Consider the following 17831-nt stretch of genomic DNA (forward strand, 5'->3'; position numbering starts at 1 on the left):
GTTGGTACTAATTATCACTTGCTCACAGAACCAGTCTGTTTGAATCAGCCTGCAGGAATATCCTACTCGAATTGCATCATCATTAGCAAATCATTGTATATTACCATCTAGACTAATATTATTAATAAATATATATATATATCATTAATATATAATGATATATATTCATGATTAATATATATTAATGGTACAGAACTCTGTGGTACACCATTAGTCATTCTTCTCTTAAAGAGTCAATATACATTACTTCCTGATACCTGTCAGTTATCCATGTAACAAGATTCCTTCCAATCCACATCCCCATAGTAGAAATAGTCCATAACAAAACAGCCACCTGAGCTTCTGTAGCTCATTCAAGTCAACAATGCCTTTGGTTGGAATGACCTGGGTTTGAATCCTATCTAGGATTCAAAGAACCTTATAAGGAATTTTCAGTTGAAGGTGAGTTAACCAGTCTAATACAGAAATGGTAGGGTTTTCTTCCCAGAAAATTATTCAGAGAATACATGCAAGCAATGGACATGGCACACAGGATTGAGCACACTTTCATAGAATCAATTAAACTTCTATAATGCTTGGATACCTGGCCATGAGAGACTAATGAGACTATCAGGAAAAGGAAGCTGATAGTAGTCTTCATTGTATTCAGGTGGTTTTATCTATCTATGAAGTTCTCTTTAAGACCCAAGTGTGCAGTAGCATCCAACTATGTATTTTGTCCTCTTAACCTCTATCTCACATCAAAGAGACCTGAATCAATTACTTGTATTACAGAGGGAGACTCAGGGTTTAAGAGTGTTTGATCTAGTTATAGGATCAGATGACCTGTACATAACTAAGGTGGCTACATTGCCTCCAACTGGAGAACATGATCATGTGGTCTTGACTTGAGAAATAGCAAAATTCCTGTATATAGGAGGTGCCTGAAGCAGTACCATGGCATGAAGATCTACAAGAGAAGGATGTTCACAGTGCATGGGGGGACAGTCAAGGGGTATCTAGAGAAAGCAATATCACACTGTATACCCAAGGTCAGTCAGATAAATTGGGAAGGAGTTAGATGGATGACTAATATCATTAAGTGAGAGCTTCAAAAAAATAAAATGCTGGAGGATATATAATGAGAAATGTGACCAGCTAACTCATCAACAGTACAAGAAACAGGCAAGAAAGGTGAACAGCATGGTAAGGAAGGCAAAATCAGATTACAAGAAGAAATTAGCCAAAGGTGAAAGGAAATCCAAAAGAGTTTTTTCATTATGTGGCAAGTAGGAGAAAGAATGGCCATGGACGGATAACTTTAATTAGTGTAGATGGTAGAGAGGTAAGAAGCAAATGAAATTGTTGACTTCAGAGTGACCATTGTTCAAGGGTATATCATCCAAGTGAAGATATTGTTATGGCAGAGGTCACAGGGGCTAGTGTGAGAATAGAGCTTGATGAATTGGAAGTACTTAGGATATTGCAGAATCTGAATGCAAATAAAGCTGTAGGTTTGGATGGGATATCAGCTCAGGTTTTAAGAGAATGTGCAGAGGAACTGGCAACGCCTTTGACTAGGCTATGTAATTTCAGTCTCAGTTCTGGCAAAAGTCCCAAGAGAGTGGAAGAAGGGCAAAATAATTCCTTCGCAAAAAGGAGGATCTAAGTCTGTGGCAGCAAATTATAGACTAATCACTATCTCAGGAGCAGTGGTAAAAGTAATATGGGAAACTTGGTTAAAAAGAGAATGCTGGAATGGATTGATAAGAATATCAAACTCTAAGAGGGGCAGCACAGCTTTTATAACAGAGTGACAACTGAGTTGGATAAAGGGAATAGTTACACAATGATACTTTTGGATTTTGCAAAGGCACCTGACAGGATACTACATGGAATTCTGCTATGCAAATTGCAACAAATTGGGATAGATAAGAAACTGGTGATATGGATAAAAGAGTGGCTGATGGATAGATATCAAAAAGTAGTATATGGAGGAGCAAAATCCAGAAGAAAATAGGTGATTAGTGATGTGCCACAGGGCTCTGTGCTTAGACAACTCCTGTTTCACTTGTACATAAATGAAATAGAAAATAATTTGAATGGAGATATTCAGTTGTTTGTTGATGATGCAAAGTTGAGTAGGTTACAGATAATCAAGGTGATGCAGAGAGTTTATAGGATAGTTTAAATAGACTGATAGTATGGACAAAACATAATGGATGTCAATTTAATGTGGAATAGTGCAAAGTTATGCATTCTGGGATATAAAGATGACAAGCTGTGTACCACATTGAGGGAACTGTACTCCATGAAGTCGATGGAGTCAGGGATTTGGGGGTAGTAGTAGACTGAAAGTTGAAGTTTAGAAGGCATACTACTAAAGTAGCCAAGGTAGCTTACAGGATTACTTGGTTATTGAAAAACATGCTAACAAGCAGAGATAAGGGAATTATCATCATTATTATTATTATGGGCTGCTCCAATGAGTCCTTAGACTCATCAAGGAAGGCCCTAAACATTTGCACAGTATCTATCATACTTTGCTATGAACTCATTCACAGTCTTGGCACCACAACAGACTATGGCACCCAATTCCACTCATTCACCACTCTCCAAGAAAAAAACCTGGTTCTAACACCCTTGCTAACTACATGCTTACTCAGTTATCATTCCTCTTTATAAAGCCTTGATATGACAGCATCTGGATTACTGTGCTCAGATCTGATTATCTGGATTTCAAGGGGGGGGATGAGGAGACAGTGGAGAGGATCCAGAGGGGATTGACCAAGATGGTTAGTACTCTGTAGGATGCTCCCTATGAGCATAGATTGAGTGGGTTGTGGATTGCAAAAGTTGGTTGATAGGCTAAAAAGGAGGGGATATGAGAGAAACATTTAAGTAACTTAAAGGATTTTATAAGATTGATGCAGGGGAAATGTTTCAGCACTTGGCTAGAGGTGGCAAAACAAGAGATCATCCCTGGAAATTGAGTAAGTGTGGTTAGCAAGGGCATGAGGACTAGATTTTTCGCATGAGTGGTGAATGAATGGAATGGGTTTCCTGAGTCAGCTGCGAGTGCTTTGTCTGTTAATGGTTTCAAGGAGAGGTACAATAGATATTATGTTGATAGTTTGGGTCTCCCATGATGAGTCATAGAACTCCATGGAGGTGCCCATGCAATAATAATAATTACTCATTTTACCACCATTTCATCATTTCTATTCTAGGTTGGATTTAATTCATCTTCAATCTCAGAAAAGTCTTGCTCTCCTCTCTTGTCTATCCTTCCTAATTACACTATACCCATCACATTCTGTTCCTGTAAGGATATCCTATTCTAACAACCAGATCATTAAAACCAATACTTTGCTTACCTGTTCCTTTATTCTAAATACATCAGGGACATTAGTGAAAATGCATGAAAGCCATGCATTAGGATAATGGGTATTCAAGTAAGCAGCCTGAGTTACTTTTTCAAACTGTTGCAGTCAACATTTTTCTTATCTTACAAAACCAATCCTGCTATTCTTTGGATCATCCCTACCATACTCTCCTTCTCTCTTTGTTCATGGTTTTTATTTCTGTAACTAAAACTTGAGAGAAAAAAATACTGAACTTTTCAATGAAGTTCTCACATTAATAAAGAACTGTAGAGTCTTGTTTACAGAACAAGCAAAGAATTTACTTTCGCCTTTGACACCATGCATTTTTCACAGTGCAAGCCAGTAGCGAGCTTGTGCAAGGTTTGTATTTCTGAAGAGGAAATTAATATAGAGGAGAGAAAAAAAAAAAAAAACACAGCTGTTGAATAGAACAGAATACGTTTGGAAGGTTGAAAGTTTAGGGAAGAAATAGTTTAAAGGAAAAGGACATTTATTAAGCCAAAAAAAGGGGAAAAGAGAATTATGAGGAAAACAAACATTTCAGTAATTCTGGGATAACAAACCGTTATTCCAGAATTAACGGATGAATTTCTTTTAAAAGGATGCTAAGTTGGGGTGTAGATAAAAGTGATAAGAATTATTATAATTTCTCCTGAAGCAATGGACAGTTTCTTTTGATAATTATTATTTTTGAGGAAATTATGATATACACTGAACATTAATTATCATTTAATTAATACTTCTGATATTTCAGCAACATTACACTGCCATCATCAGGGATCACAGAACAATGATATGTACACACACACTAACACTAGGTAAATGAGGTTGAAGAAAGGCAACCAAAGTACATGCCTAGAGTCCTAAATGGCATTTCCTAGTGGGCTGAAGCGGATGATGTTGGCTGCTGAACTGAAGATCTGAGGATGAGTGCTTCCCAAATTTGGGGCAGTTTCATGCAGATATCGGGATGAAATATAGCTTGGATAAGGTCTAAGTTGTCTTTAAGTAGGACATAAGTGAATAGAGAGGAGACATCAAAACTCATCGCTATGTCAGTGTGTTAGAGCGCGAGGTTTTCTATACTTAGTTTAGTTTTAAAGTAGGCTAAGGTTTTTTTTTTGTGTATAAAGGAGTGTTGCCAGTATATTATGATAGCACTATGCTAAATGTTTGTCTAATTTGTATATGGATGAATCAATGCCATCCACATTTTGTTTTTAATTTTTGGTAGCCCATATACCCGGGGGAAAGTTTACAGTTATATGATTTTAGTTTATTGATAACCTCCACAGGCCAAGAGATGACCTTTTTAAGAAGCCTGTGAAGTGTTATGATCTGTGCATTGGTGGGATCATAGTATAAAAGGAAGGTATGGTATGTAGAGTGATCTCTAAGAAGAGAGGCAATCTTATCTGTGTAATCTTTCTGGTTTAAAACTACACTGACATTCCACTTATATGATTTGGTAATTAATGTTCTCTTGTTTTTTTTTTCCTGTAGAGCTTCATATTTTTTCCTTGAGAGGTTGCGTTTCAGTGGTTTTGCATTTGTAAGTATACTGGCTACATCCACTCTGATGCTGTTGGCAATATGAGTAGGAAGGCTGAGGATACCTCATTCTACTCGTATCATAATTTCTTCTGCAGGAATTTTTATAGGTATAAGCACATAGCTGCATCCACGAGTGAGTGCCTAATTGCTTCAGGCTTCAGAGTGAAGGATGATAGGTTAAAACAGTGTTTTTCTGAGGTTACCGAGGCTTGAAAGCTGAGTTTTTTAAACAGACTATCGTACTTCTTGATGTACTAACATCTTATTTTTTGAAACTTTTTATCTGCTGAAGCATTTGAGATGTCGTAAAGGATTTTCCAAAGGCCAGCGTTCAACATAGTGGCCAGCTTCTCTTCTAGCACACAGAGAATGCAAAGTGGCACCAATCTGTTCTCATAAAAGAGTGAAACTAGTGCCCCTGTACATGTTGCAAGCCTCTCTGGTGAATTAAACCTGTGTTTTAATTTAACACAGTTCAGAATAATGTTATTATCCTGGTAGCATTTTAAAAAGGCTAGTCTGTTCAGTTGTCTAGATAAATTTGGCTTCAACTTACCATATACTAACTGGGACTTGCATGCAATGAAATCTCAGAGTTTTTATAATTAAAGTTATTATAATTAATATTATAATAATATCATCATCAAATTGCCGAAATGTACCCTCAGATTGTGGAATATTGATTATGAAGACAGATTGGGAGTTTGTAGACTGCAGACACTAGCAAACAGCAGAAAGAGAGGTGATATGATTGAGACTTATGACAGTTGATGGGATTTTTCATTTTATGGAGGGTGGTGAAAGGACAAGAGGGCATCCTTGGAAGCTGAGAATGAATTCCACTAAGAAGGAGGTGAGGGCAAGATTTTTCTCTCTTAGGGTGGTGCATGGTTGGAATGGATTGCCACTGATGTGGTCTGTGCAAGCAGTGTGAAAGAATTCAAGAATAAGTATGATAGCTGGTGCATGTAGTATGTGGCCTCCCTCGATGAGTCCTTGACTCCCTTGAAGTCTCTCTTAATAATAATAATAATAATAATGCAGATTTATATATGGTGCTTTCAAAACAACATTTTATACACATATTGTACACCCATGCAGTGCTTACATTTACACTAGTATCATCATCAAATTCCCGATATGTATTCATTTTACATTCATTTTACTGATACCTGATATGTATCCTGATAGGGAGTGTACAGAATAATTACGATAGTACTACATGGAAAAGTTATACAATTAATAACTTCCAACCAATAATTTTCCTCCAAATTAATCGGTTATGACTCCAATATTATCAGATCTTACATTTCTGCCTTTTAAGGCATTTTTTACTGTATCAACCCATCTACATCTTGGTCTTCCTCTGGGTCTTTTCTCTCCAATTTTGCAAAGAACACTTATTTATCTAATCTTTACTCTCCTATTCTGTTTAAGTGGCCATACCATAGCACCTGAAATTAGCTCTACGAACACATTCCTAAATGTTAACAATGGAAAGTTCTTTCATAATATCCTCATTTTTGATGTGATACTGCCATTGATGCCATCTGATCACTCCACTAATCAGAGATCTCTAGTCTTTGATCAAGTATTTTATTTCTAACCCAGTTCTCCAATCAATAAGTTAAAACTGGTTTGAACACTGTCTTGTATAGGGTGTCCCAAAATTCACGTAAGAAGTAATTTTGATAGAAAACACAGGTTTTTAATTAAAAATTGTAATTTCTTATTGATTCATAAAGTATACAGTATAGGGTTATGCATGGAATAGCATATCAGGTAAATGGCCTCCACGGCTTTGCTGGCACATAGGCACTCTTTTGTCGAAATTTTCCATGGATGAATTTTGTTGATACAGCGCTCCATTTCCTCCTTCAAGGCGTGAGTGGTCGTGGACTTGTTGGCATAAGCCTTAGACTTCAAAAAACCCCAAACGGCGTTAAGTCACATGATCTGGGCGGCCAATTCTGATCACCGAAACGGGAAATTACACGACCAGGAAATGACTCATGCAGTAATTGAATTGTTTCTCGGGCTGTATGACATGTGGCACCGTCTTGTTGAAACCACATGTCGTCCACATCCATATCTTGCAATTTAGGCACAAAAAACTGGATTATCATGTCGCGATAGCGAGCACCATTAACTGTTATTGCCTTACCAGCCGCATTTTCGAAGAAGAATGGACCGATGATGCCTCCAGCCCAAAATCCACACCAAACAGTGACACGTTGTGGATGCATTTGTTTCTCAACAATCACTCGTGGATTTTCTGAACCCCAAATGCGACAATTTTGTCGATTAACGAAGCCATCAAGATGAAAATGAGCCTCATCGCTGAAGATGATTTTGTTCGAAAAATAAGCATCCACTTGTTGTTGTTCCATAATCCATTCAATGAACTCTCTTCGTTGTGTGTGTGGTCAGTTTTTAATAACCCTGAACTGTCAGCTGTCACGGTGTCTTTTTTTTCTCGTTGGCAACACTTTACCGCACAAATGGCGCTAAATTTAAATCTTGCGTGAATTTTGGGACACCCTGTATACAGCAAATTTAGTGTGTTTTGACTAATTTCTTTCTTATTCCATATAAATTTATTCAACTGACTTCCTACTATACCGGCTTTATTAATTCTGTTGTTTATTTCCATATTTAATTTACCATCTGCACTAAATAGCTCAAATGTTTTACTTGTTCTATAGGTTCACCATTCAGGATACACTTGATGTTTTCAATGTTTCTATCTATTTTCATTGTATTTGTCTTTTTATTGCTGATTTTCATACCAAACCTCTTACAACAGTTATTTAGTCAGAGAATCTCGCAGATTTGAAGTATAACATCATCTGCATAAAGTAAAGATGCCAAGATTAACATCAGCAATTTTGATATCAGATTTACCACTCCCCTGTCACATACCTGATTTTACTGCAAGCCATCTTCCTGTACCTGCTTCAGTTCTAACTGCTGACTTACAGCTTAATTCCAGACTATGTACTGCTTGATATAATGTCCCATTTACACCATATAACTGTAGTGTCTTGAAGAGCTTTCCTCTTGGCACCTTGTCATATGCCTTTTCTAAATCAACAAAACTTAAATACAAATCCTTGTTATATTCCCAAGATTTCTCAACTATTTATTTTAAAGTAAAAATGTAATCTATTTGGCCTGAATCCAGCTTGTTCTTTACCAAGCTTCCCTTCCACAATCCTTCTCAACCGTTTCTCAGGTATACTTGCATAAATCTCACCAGGAACATTCAGTTGGGAAATACCTCTATAATTCTCATATTCAGTTTTATTTCCGGGGTGCTTAAGGGTCAAAGCTATATAACTGAGAGGAGACCTCCACATAGCCTTCAAAGGAATGGGGAGAACCGACCAGGGCTTCTGACCTAATGTCCAATCCTCACCTTCTCGTAGTGCACCCTGTTGGGTATCTATCTGGATACTGAACGAACGAGGATGGGCTGGCAATTTGGGATTTAGTCGACCAAATTGTATTCTTATTGGTTTAAACCAACACACAAAATGATGGTACAGCATGACAAAATTTCATGCCGAACTGGGGCATCGTCCGGTTAAACAAGGCCCTAAAAGGTTAAAAAAATAGGGGTGACTGAAACAAAAAAGACAAAAACTGGTGAGATCTTTCTGAGCAATAAATATAAAATGTTATATTCAGGCAATGACAATCAAGGAAAAGAAGGAGTAGCCATAGTATTCAACACAAAATACGAGGCTCATCTTCTTGAATGGCAGGCAGTGTCAAGTAGAGTGATTTGGGCAAATATCAGAATGGGGAACTGGACAACGAGACTTATTGGTGCCTATGGTCCCACAGAAGGCTCTACTAAGGTAGAAGTGGAGGAATTTTTTGAGGCTCTAGAGAAAGCTACTGACACAATGAAAAAGGAAAAATGTCCTTGCTGGGGATCTAAATAGCAGAGTAGGAAGTGATTGTCAGACATACAAAAATGTTTTGGGAAAATTTGGAGAAAAGACCAAAGCTAATAATAATGGCAAACACTTGTTGAATTTCTGCTCAGGAGATGGACTGGTTATTACTAACACCATGTTCCAACATAAAAATGTAGACAAATTCACATGGAGAGAAGATGCAAGGAATAAGAAAAGTCTCATTGACTGTTATTCTTGATAGTGATGCTTTCTCCCTGGTGCAGGACACCAGAGTGTACAGAGGATTTGAAATTGGAAGTGATCACTATTTAGTCTTGAGCAGGATAAAATTGAATTTCATATTGAAAAGAATGACATATAAGAAAGTTTTAAAGCAAATAAAAGTGGAGCAGCTCTCAGGTGTGAAGTGTAGACTAAAATACACAAAGATTATTGAAGAAAAAATGAAAGAGTTTCAGAACAGGAACCAAAACTTGGAGATTCAGTGGCAAGCCTTGAAGAAAACCCTGATTGATTCAGCTAGAGAGGCATGTGGTGAAGTTGTCTGCAAGGATAGAAAAATTAGAACTCCATGGTGGACACAGGAAGTTAAAGAGGCAGTGAAGGGAAAGAAGAAAACATATCAAAAGTTCCTGGCAAATAAGTCAGTTTGTGCTCTTAGAGAATATAGAGACAAATGTAAGAAAGCTAAACAGTGTGTAAAACTAGCTAAACAAAAGTCATGGGAGGATTTTGGCAAGAACATAGAAAATAAATATCAAGAAGGTGGCATAATATATTGGAGGTTGTTGAAGAAGCTTAGGAATGGAGGAAAGAGTGCTGTAAAAGGAGTTAGAGATGATAAAGGTGATATGAAAACGGGAGAAAAAGATATCCTTGAAGTATGGAGTAATTACTTTTAAAATTTGCTAAATGAAACAAGCAGTGCTGACAGCAAAGTGATAAAAAACACAGACCAGGCATGCAGTCAGGAATACATATCCATACTTGAAGTAGAAAAAGCCATCAAAGGCTTAAAATGTGGAAAGGCAGCAGGAGTAGATGATATTCGACCAGAAATGCTGAAGTATGGTGGTATAAAAGTCTTACAGTGGCTGCACTGCATAGTTCAGAATGCCTGGACAGAGGGACGAATTTCCGATGATTGGAGTAGAGCTCTCATAGTACCCATATATAAAAAGGGAAATAAAACTGAATGTGAGAATTACAGAGGTAATATCCCTACTGAGTGTTCCTGGTAAGATATATGCAAGTATACTTGAGAAACGGTTGAGAAGAATTGTGGAAGAAAAGTTTGCTTGGTGAAGAATAAGCTGGATTTAGGTCAAATAGAGGCTGTCAGGATCAGATCTTCACTTTACGACAAATAGTGGAGAAATCATGGGAATATAACAAAGATCTGTATTTAAGTTTTGTCGATTTGGAAAAGGCATATGACAAGGTGCCAAGAGAGAGAGAAGCTATTCAATACGCTACAGTTATATGGTGTCAATGGGGCATTATATCAAGCAATACTTAGTCTTTATTTGAGTTGTAAGTCAGCAGTTAGAATTGAAGGAAGTACAGGAAGATGGTTTAATGTTAAATCTGGTGTGAGGCAAGGATGTACATTATCCCCTCTGTTATTCATTATCTATATGGATCACATTATGAAGGAAAGTAGTATTAAACTTGATATCAAAATTGGAGATGTTAATGTCAGCTCTTTGCTTTATGCAGACGATGTTATACTTCTAAATAAATCCGCTACAAGTCTGCAAGATTCTCTGACTAAATTGAATAACTGTTGTAATAGATATGGTATGAAAGTCAGCAATAAAAAGACAAAGACAATGAAAATAGGTAGAATCTTTGAAAATGTCAACTGTGTTGTGAATGGAGAACCTGTGGAACAAGTAAAACATTTCACCTACTTAGGCACGATTTTTAGTGAAGATGGTAAATTAAATATATGGAAATAGACAACAGAATCAACAAAGCTGGTATGGTAGGAAGTCAATTGAATAAATTCATATGGAATAAGAGAGAAATTAGTCGCAACACTAAATTAGCTGTATACATGACAGTGTTCAAACCAGTTTCAACTTATGGATCTGAGAGCTGGGTCAGAAGTAAAACACTTGACCAAAGACTAGAGACCGCAGATATGAGAGTCCTGAGAAAGATTAGAGGCATGAATAGATGGCATCAATGGCAATATCATATTAAAAACGAGGATATTAGGAAAGAACTTGACATTGTCGGCATCCAGGAATGCATTAGCAGAGCTAATCTCAGATGGTATGGTCACTTAAACAGAATGGGCAAGGAAAGATTAGCAAAACGAGTGTTCTCTGCCAGGTTGGAAGGAAAACGACCCAGAGGAAGACCAAGATATAGGTGGATTGATATGGTACAATGTGCCTTAGACGATAGAAATATAAGATCTGATAATGATAATATTGGAGTCTTGACAAGTAACAGACTGATTTGGAGGAAAATTGTAGATAGGAAGTTAGTAATGATGTAAATATTTCATGTAGTACTATCATATCCTGTAAACCCCTTGAGGATACATGTCAGGAATTTGATGATGATGAGTTTTATTTCCATTTTTATAGATGGGTACTATGAGAGCAAAAGTGGGTAAAAAAAAAAAAGAATGAGGCATCACTGGAAAATTTGGTTTAGGACTGAGCAATGAAGCAGGAGAAAGGATGTTGGATTTTTGTGTTGAGAACAGTTGATTTATCACAAACACTTGCTTCCAACAACATAAAAGAAGATTGTACACATGGACTTCACCTAATAGAGAATACAGAAATCAGATAGATTATACTGTTGCCAGGAGAAGGTAGAGGAGTGCTATCCAAGCAGCAAAAACAATACCTGGTACAGACTGTGGGACAGATCATGAATTATTGATAGCTGAAGTTAAACTGAAATTAAAGACTAAGAAGAAACAAAAGGACAGTATCAAATTTGATTTAGATCCTATGAATGAAGCATTTAAAGTAAAAGTTGGAAAGAAATTAAAAAGTTTGGAGAAGACATGAAGAGAATTAGAAGAAATGTGGGAAGAAACAAAATGTACAGTCATAGAAACAGCATAGAAGATTAATAAAGCAACAAGAAAAAAAAGATTGTAAATGGTTGTCGAAAGAAGCTATTCAAATAGCAGAGGAAAGAAGAAAAATGAAACTTCAGAGAAACAAAGAATAGGTTAGAAAACTAATTGCAGATTTCCAAAGACAGGCTAAGAAAGATAAGGAAAAACATCTAAACAAAAACTAATTCTCAAAGAAATTGAAGAAAGCAATGTTATGGATAGAACAAGAGATTAGTTTAGAAAAATAAATGATGATACAGGTCAGCTTATCCCTAGATTAGGAGTTGTAGAAAGGATTTCAGATAAATGTCTGATGGAAGAAGAAACAGTAAAAAAAAAGATGGAAAGAGTATGTAGAGGATTTGTACAAGAAAGATAATAATATTGAAGGAGAATGTGAAAAGAAAGAATTGGTTGAGGAAACGATGATAATGAAAAGTGAAGTGATATCATCAATTCAACAGCTGCCAAAAGGAAAAGCTCCTGATGGTGTGTCAGTGGAATTATTGGGTGCAGCTGGTGATGAAGTAGTGAATATACTGACTGAAATTTGTCAACAGATTTGGAAGAAAATACACTGGCCTAGAGATTGGAAAATATCAGTATTTATCCCAATCCCAAAAAAATCAAATGCCAGAGATTATGAAAATTATAGAACCATCGCTTTAATTTCACATGCAAGTAAAGTTATGCTGAAAGTGATTCAATAAAGGTTGGAGCCATATGTGAATAGAGAAATGCCACAAGAACAGGCCAGCTTTAGGAGAGGTAGAGGAACTAGAGACCAAATAGCAAACATGAGATGGATTATGGAAAGAACAAAAGAATTTCAGAAGGAAGTATTCATCTGTTTAATTGATAATAAGAAAGCTTTTGATTGTGTGGATCACATCAGACTGTGGATTGCAATGAGATCAATAGGAATACATGAACATCTAATTCTCTTGATAAGATAATTAGATGTATGACAACCAAGAAACTTCACAGTAAAAACAGTCTTTGGAGAAACAGTGTTTGAGTGGAAAAAGGGTATGGCTGGGTTGTATACTGTCACCCTACCTTTTTAATATTTATAGTGAATATGTTATGAGAATGTATGATTTAGACAAAGATCCAACTGGAATTAAGATTGGTGGCAGAAAAATAAATATTTAAGATATGCAGATGATACAACCCTCATAGCAGAAGTAATTACTCCAGACATCTAGAATATCATTATCTTCAGTTTTCATGTCACCTTTATCATCTCTGATTTCTTTTACAGTACTTTTTCCTCCATTTCTGTTGAAAGTTTATTTTTCACTTGGTTAGAGTATAATAATTTTAGTTTAATCCTTTATCCAAGTGTGAGCAAACAAAGTTTGCGCCTGAAAGTATCTTCAGGACTGGGGTAAGGTGGTGTTGTACCACCTTACCCCAGTCCTGAAGATACTTTCAGGCGCACACTTTGTTTGCTCACACTTGGATAAAGGATTAAACTAAATTTATTATCCTCCATTTCTGAGCTTTTTCAATAGCCTCTAGAATATTTTGTATACCTTCCTTATATTTATTTTCTATTCTTACCAGTCTTCTCATGACTTTTATTTAGCTTATTTTACACAGTGCTTTGCTTTCTTACATTTTTCTCTGTATTCTCTAAGAGCACAAACTGACTTACTTGCAAACTTTTGATATGCTTTCTTCTTTTCCTTTGCTGCCTCTTTTAACTTCCTGAGTCCACCATGGAGTTCTGATTTTTCTATCCTTACAGACAACCTCACCATATGCCTCTCTCTGGCTGAATTAATCGATGTTTTCTTTAGGATATGCCACCGAATCTCCACGGACTGGTTCTTGTTTTCAAATTCTTTAATTTTTTCTTAAATGATGTTTGTGTATTTGAGTGTACAGTCCACTTCTGAAAGCTGAATTTTGATTCATTTTAAAACTTTCTTATATGCTCTTCTTTTCAATATGAAATTCAATTTTATCCTGCTGTAAACTAAACAGTGATCACTTTCTATTTCAAGTCCTCTGTATACTCTTGTCTACAACTATAACACAGTCAATAAGACTTTTCTTATTTCTTGCATCCTCTCTCCATGTGAATTTGTTCACATTTTTATGTTGAGACATGGTGTTAGTAATAATTCACTCATGTCCTGAACAGCAAGCATTTACCATTATTACTAGCTTTGCACTTTTCTCCAAATTTTCCCAAAAACTTTCTGTCTTGTAATCATTTCTCACACTCTATTTCCAACGAAGACCAACTTTTCCTTTTTCATTGAGCCAGTTGCCTTCTCTAATGCCTCAAAAAATTCCTCCATTTCTTCCTTGGTAGAACTGTCTGGAACCATAAGCACAAATAAGTCTTATTGTCCAGTTCCCCATTCTGATATTTGTCCACATCACTACTTGATATTGCCTGCCATTCAAAAAGACTATCCTCGTATTTAGTGTTGAATACTATAGCTATTCCCTCTTTTCCCTGATTGTCATTGCCTGAATATAACATTTTGTATTTGTCACTTTAAAAGATCTTACCTATTTTTGTCTTTTTTGTTTCAGTCATGGCTATTATGTCGATCTGGTACTTATCCAATTTTTCTGCTAGTTTCATTTCCTTTCCATTGATGTTTCTTATGCCGATAGTACCAATCTTGAACTCTGTTAATTTTGAGTTGAGACATGTTCTGGGATTTGATCCAGTAGCTGACTTTTCACTGTTCATCCTGGTTCCCTGACAAAAACAATGGGGCCTTTGTTAACCAGGTGACGCCCCAGCTGCCATGAAATTCTGTCATGTTGTACCATCATTTTATATTGTGGTTTAAACAATAAGAATACAATTTGGTCAGCTAAATCCTAAACTGCCAAGGTGAGGATTGAACATTAGGTCAAAAGCCCCAATCAGTTCTCTGCATTCCTTAAAAGGCTACATTTAGGTCTCCTCCCAGTTATTCAGCTTTGATCCTGAGGCACCCCACTACTATTATTTGTTTGTAAATAAAGATATTAATTTTGAATTTACTTTGTCTCTTACTTAATCTCTTTAATTATTAAGTTAACTTATTTTTATATTAATATCCTGAATCTGTATTAACTGAAAATGAAAAGTTAATAAACCTCTCAGGTATACTATGGATGAATTCAGTAATGTTATTTGGTAATTAGTTCAGAAATTTTTTGATTACACCTTGTATGTACACCCTGTATATATATATGCATTTCCTTAAAAGTGAAATCAACATCTATTCAAGTCTAATGTTAATGAGCTCGATCTTTCTGCTTAATCTGTTATGGTACTAGTGTTTAGGTCAAACAACTTCTTATGTTTGGAAACCTTATACAAAAATGTTCAGAATATAGAGCATGCAATACCTAAGATATCATAATATAATAGTAACAAAGTCAACATAATCAATTATATAATATAACATAATTGAATATCATAATATCCTGTATATCCCCTGATGATAAATATCAGAAATCTGATTATGAGTTGAGATAGCTAAGACAACAATTCCCTATATTATAGAGAAAAATTACTAACTTGTAGCAGCAGAAGCTTGATTAACACATACTCCCCTTTCCAGCAGAAGTCTAACAATATGATTATGACCATACAAGGATGCAGCCATCAATGATGTAAGGTCACATTCTGAGGTATTAACCCCATTTATGAAAGATGGAAATTCAGGTATTGCTCCAGCCTCAAGTAAGAGTTTCACAATGGAAAGATGCCCATTCCATGCTGCCGCAACTAGTGGCCTCATGCCTGAAAATGTAATCATATGAAATTATGAAGAATTAAAATTTAGTTAGATATAACAGTGGGATAATATAATTATGAATATTGCAACTTAAGAACTGAACTAAAAAACAGGCAATAAAATATGCACAGGTTTAGTTTTTAGTCACAATGCTTATGAATAATGTGATAATCATCCCAATTATTTCTAATATCTAAAATAAAATTTTAATGCACTAATTTTGAAGTATACTTGACAAGAAATTATATGAACAGACCCCTACTTTATGTAAGAAGTTCATTTTGCAAACTTTTACATAGCACATATTTTATGTAAGTTGGATTTAACCCATATCAATAGAGACAGACAGGACAAAATATACTGTTGGTCACTACCATAAACCTAGTAGTTCAGAGGAAGATGTGAATGCCATGTATCAAAAACCTTAAAAGTGTCCACTACCATCTTCAGTTCACCAAACCCCTCCTACTCTTTTAAGCAGAAATTCCAATCTCACCTACCCCCTAGCTTATACTTTTCATCAGTTAAAGAGAGTTGAAGTGGGGAATCATAAAACTGTGAAACAGGAACACACATATCTAGAATGATGTCACATCACAAAATCAAAGCAATTCCTTAGAATATTCTGAATTTTTCAGATTATCAACACAACATTTAAAAATCCTTACGAAGAGTTCAGAAATTGTATCTTCAGTATCTTCAGGACTGGGGCAACTCATGGCAAATGTGAACTAAGTTCTCATCACTTTCCTAAAGGGTCACTATCCAGACCAGTTTCGACCTTTATTGGGGTCTCTTCAGTGGGAGCCAGACCCAGAGGTGATACCAAGGTTGAAAACGATGCAGAACCCATATTTCCGTATGCCAGTTACCAAAAGGTGTCACACCTTATTATTAAATTACTCTGGATTAGAGAAAGATGTTGGAAGTTTTTTTCAGTTGGGCTAGACCATGAATTATATATTTAGTTTAATCCTTTATCCAAGTGTAAGCAAACAAAGTTTGCACATGAAGTATTTTCAGGACTGGGGCAACTCTTGGTAAAAGTGGACTAAGTTCTCATCACTTTCCTTAGTATCCCATAATGCAAAGCACATCTCCTTGTAGACATATATAATATTATGCATTATGGGAAGGGTCACTACCAAGATACTTCAGGTGCAAACTTTGTTTGCTTACACTTGGATAAAGGATTAAACTGAATATATAATTTATAATCTAACCAAGTGAAAAAAACTTCCAACATCTTTCTTTAATCCAGAGTAATTTAATAATAAGGTGTGACACCTTTTGGCAACTGGCATATGGAAATATGAGTTCTTCATTGCTTCAACCTTGATATCACCTCTGGGTCTGGCTCCCACTAATGAGATCTCAATAAAGGTTGAAACTGGTTGGAAGCTTGGGTGATAAATGGCAATGCTGTAGCCCATGAAGTTTTAACTGAGGCTCGGCAATTGCTGTCACTCAGGTCCTGCAGGAGGGTAATGAATGGCAGTGCTGTAGCCCATGAAGTTAACTGAGGCACAACTGTTGCTGTTATCCCCAGATGAAATATGAGCGACTCAGCTCAGTGGTGGGGTGAGCCTGCCACAGGGTAGAGCCAATGCTGAGAGTTCTTCTCAGTGGCAGGATGAGCATGTTACTGAGGGGGAACAACGCTGAGTTTTTGATCCTGTGGGTCACTCACTGTTGGGTGATCCGGGGGGATCTCACGAGTTTTTGGAGAGGTAACCCCTGACTTAAACAGGGAAACCGGTCTGGGTAGTGATCCTTCCCATAATGCATAGCATTATACATGTCCGCAAGGAGATGTGCTTTGCATTATGGGATACTAAGGAAAGTGATGCGAACTTAGTCCACTTTTACCAAGAGTTGCCCCAGTCCTGAAGATACTTCAGGTGCAAACTTTGTTTGCTTACACTTGGATAAAAGATATATATATATAATTTATAGTCTAACCAAGTGAAAAAACTTCCAACATCTTTCTCTAATCCAGAGAAATTTAATAATAAGGTGTGACACCTTTTGACAACTGGCATATGGAAATATGAGTTCTGCATTGCTTCAACCTTGGTATCACCTCTGGATCTGGTTCCCACTGATGTGCTTTTGCACAGAAGTGGTCCCTTTCCTTGAG

The 17831-nt window shown here is 36.4% G+C and overlaps 1 protein-coding gene across 4 annotated transcripts in view; it reads right to left on the bottom strand.

Annotated features, from left to right (window-relative positions):
- Positions 1-17831, bottom strand: part of LOC150100639 (uncharacterized) — a 238425-nt gene that overhangs the window by 172116 nt on the left and 48478 nt on the right. For all 4 annotated transcript variants that reach the window (XM_090401516.1, XM_090401515.1, XM_090401517.1 and 1 more), the window contains exon 4: positions 15472-15696. In XM_090401516.1, the coding sequence (XP_090257642.1) occupies positions 15472-15696 (225 nt within the window). The remainder of the gene's footprint in view (positions 1-15471; positions 15697-17831) is intronic.

This window comes from Typopeltis vanoorti, chromosome 12, assembly GCF_054136105.1.
Source record: "Typopeltis vanoorti isolate ZY-2024b chromosome 12, IOZ_Tvanoo_1.0, whole genome shotgun sequence".
NCBI classification, from domain to species: Eukaryota; Metazoa; Arthropoda; class Arachnida; order Uropygi; family Thelyphonidae; genus Typopeltis; species Typopeltis vanoorti.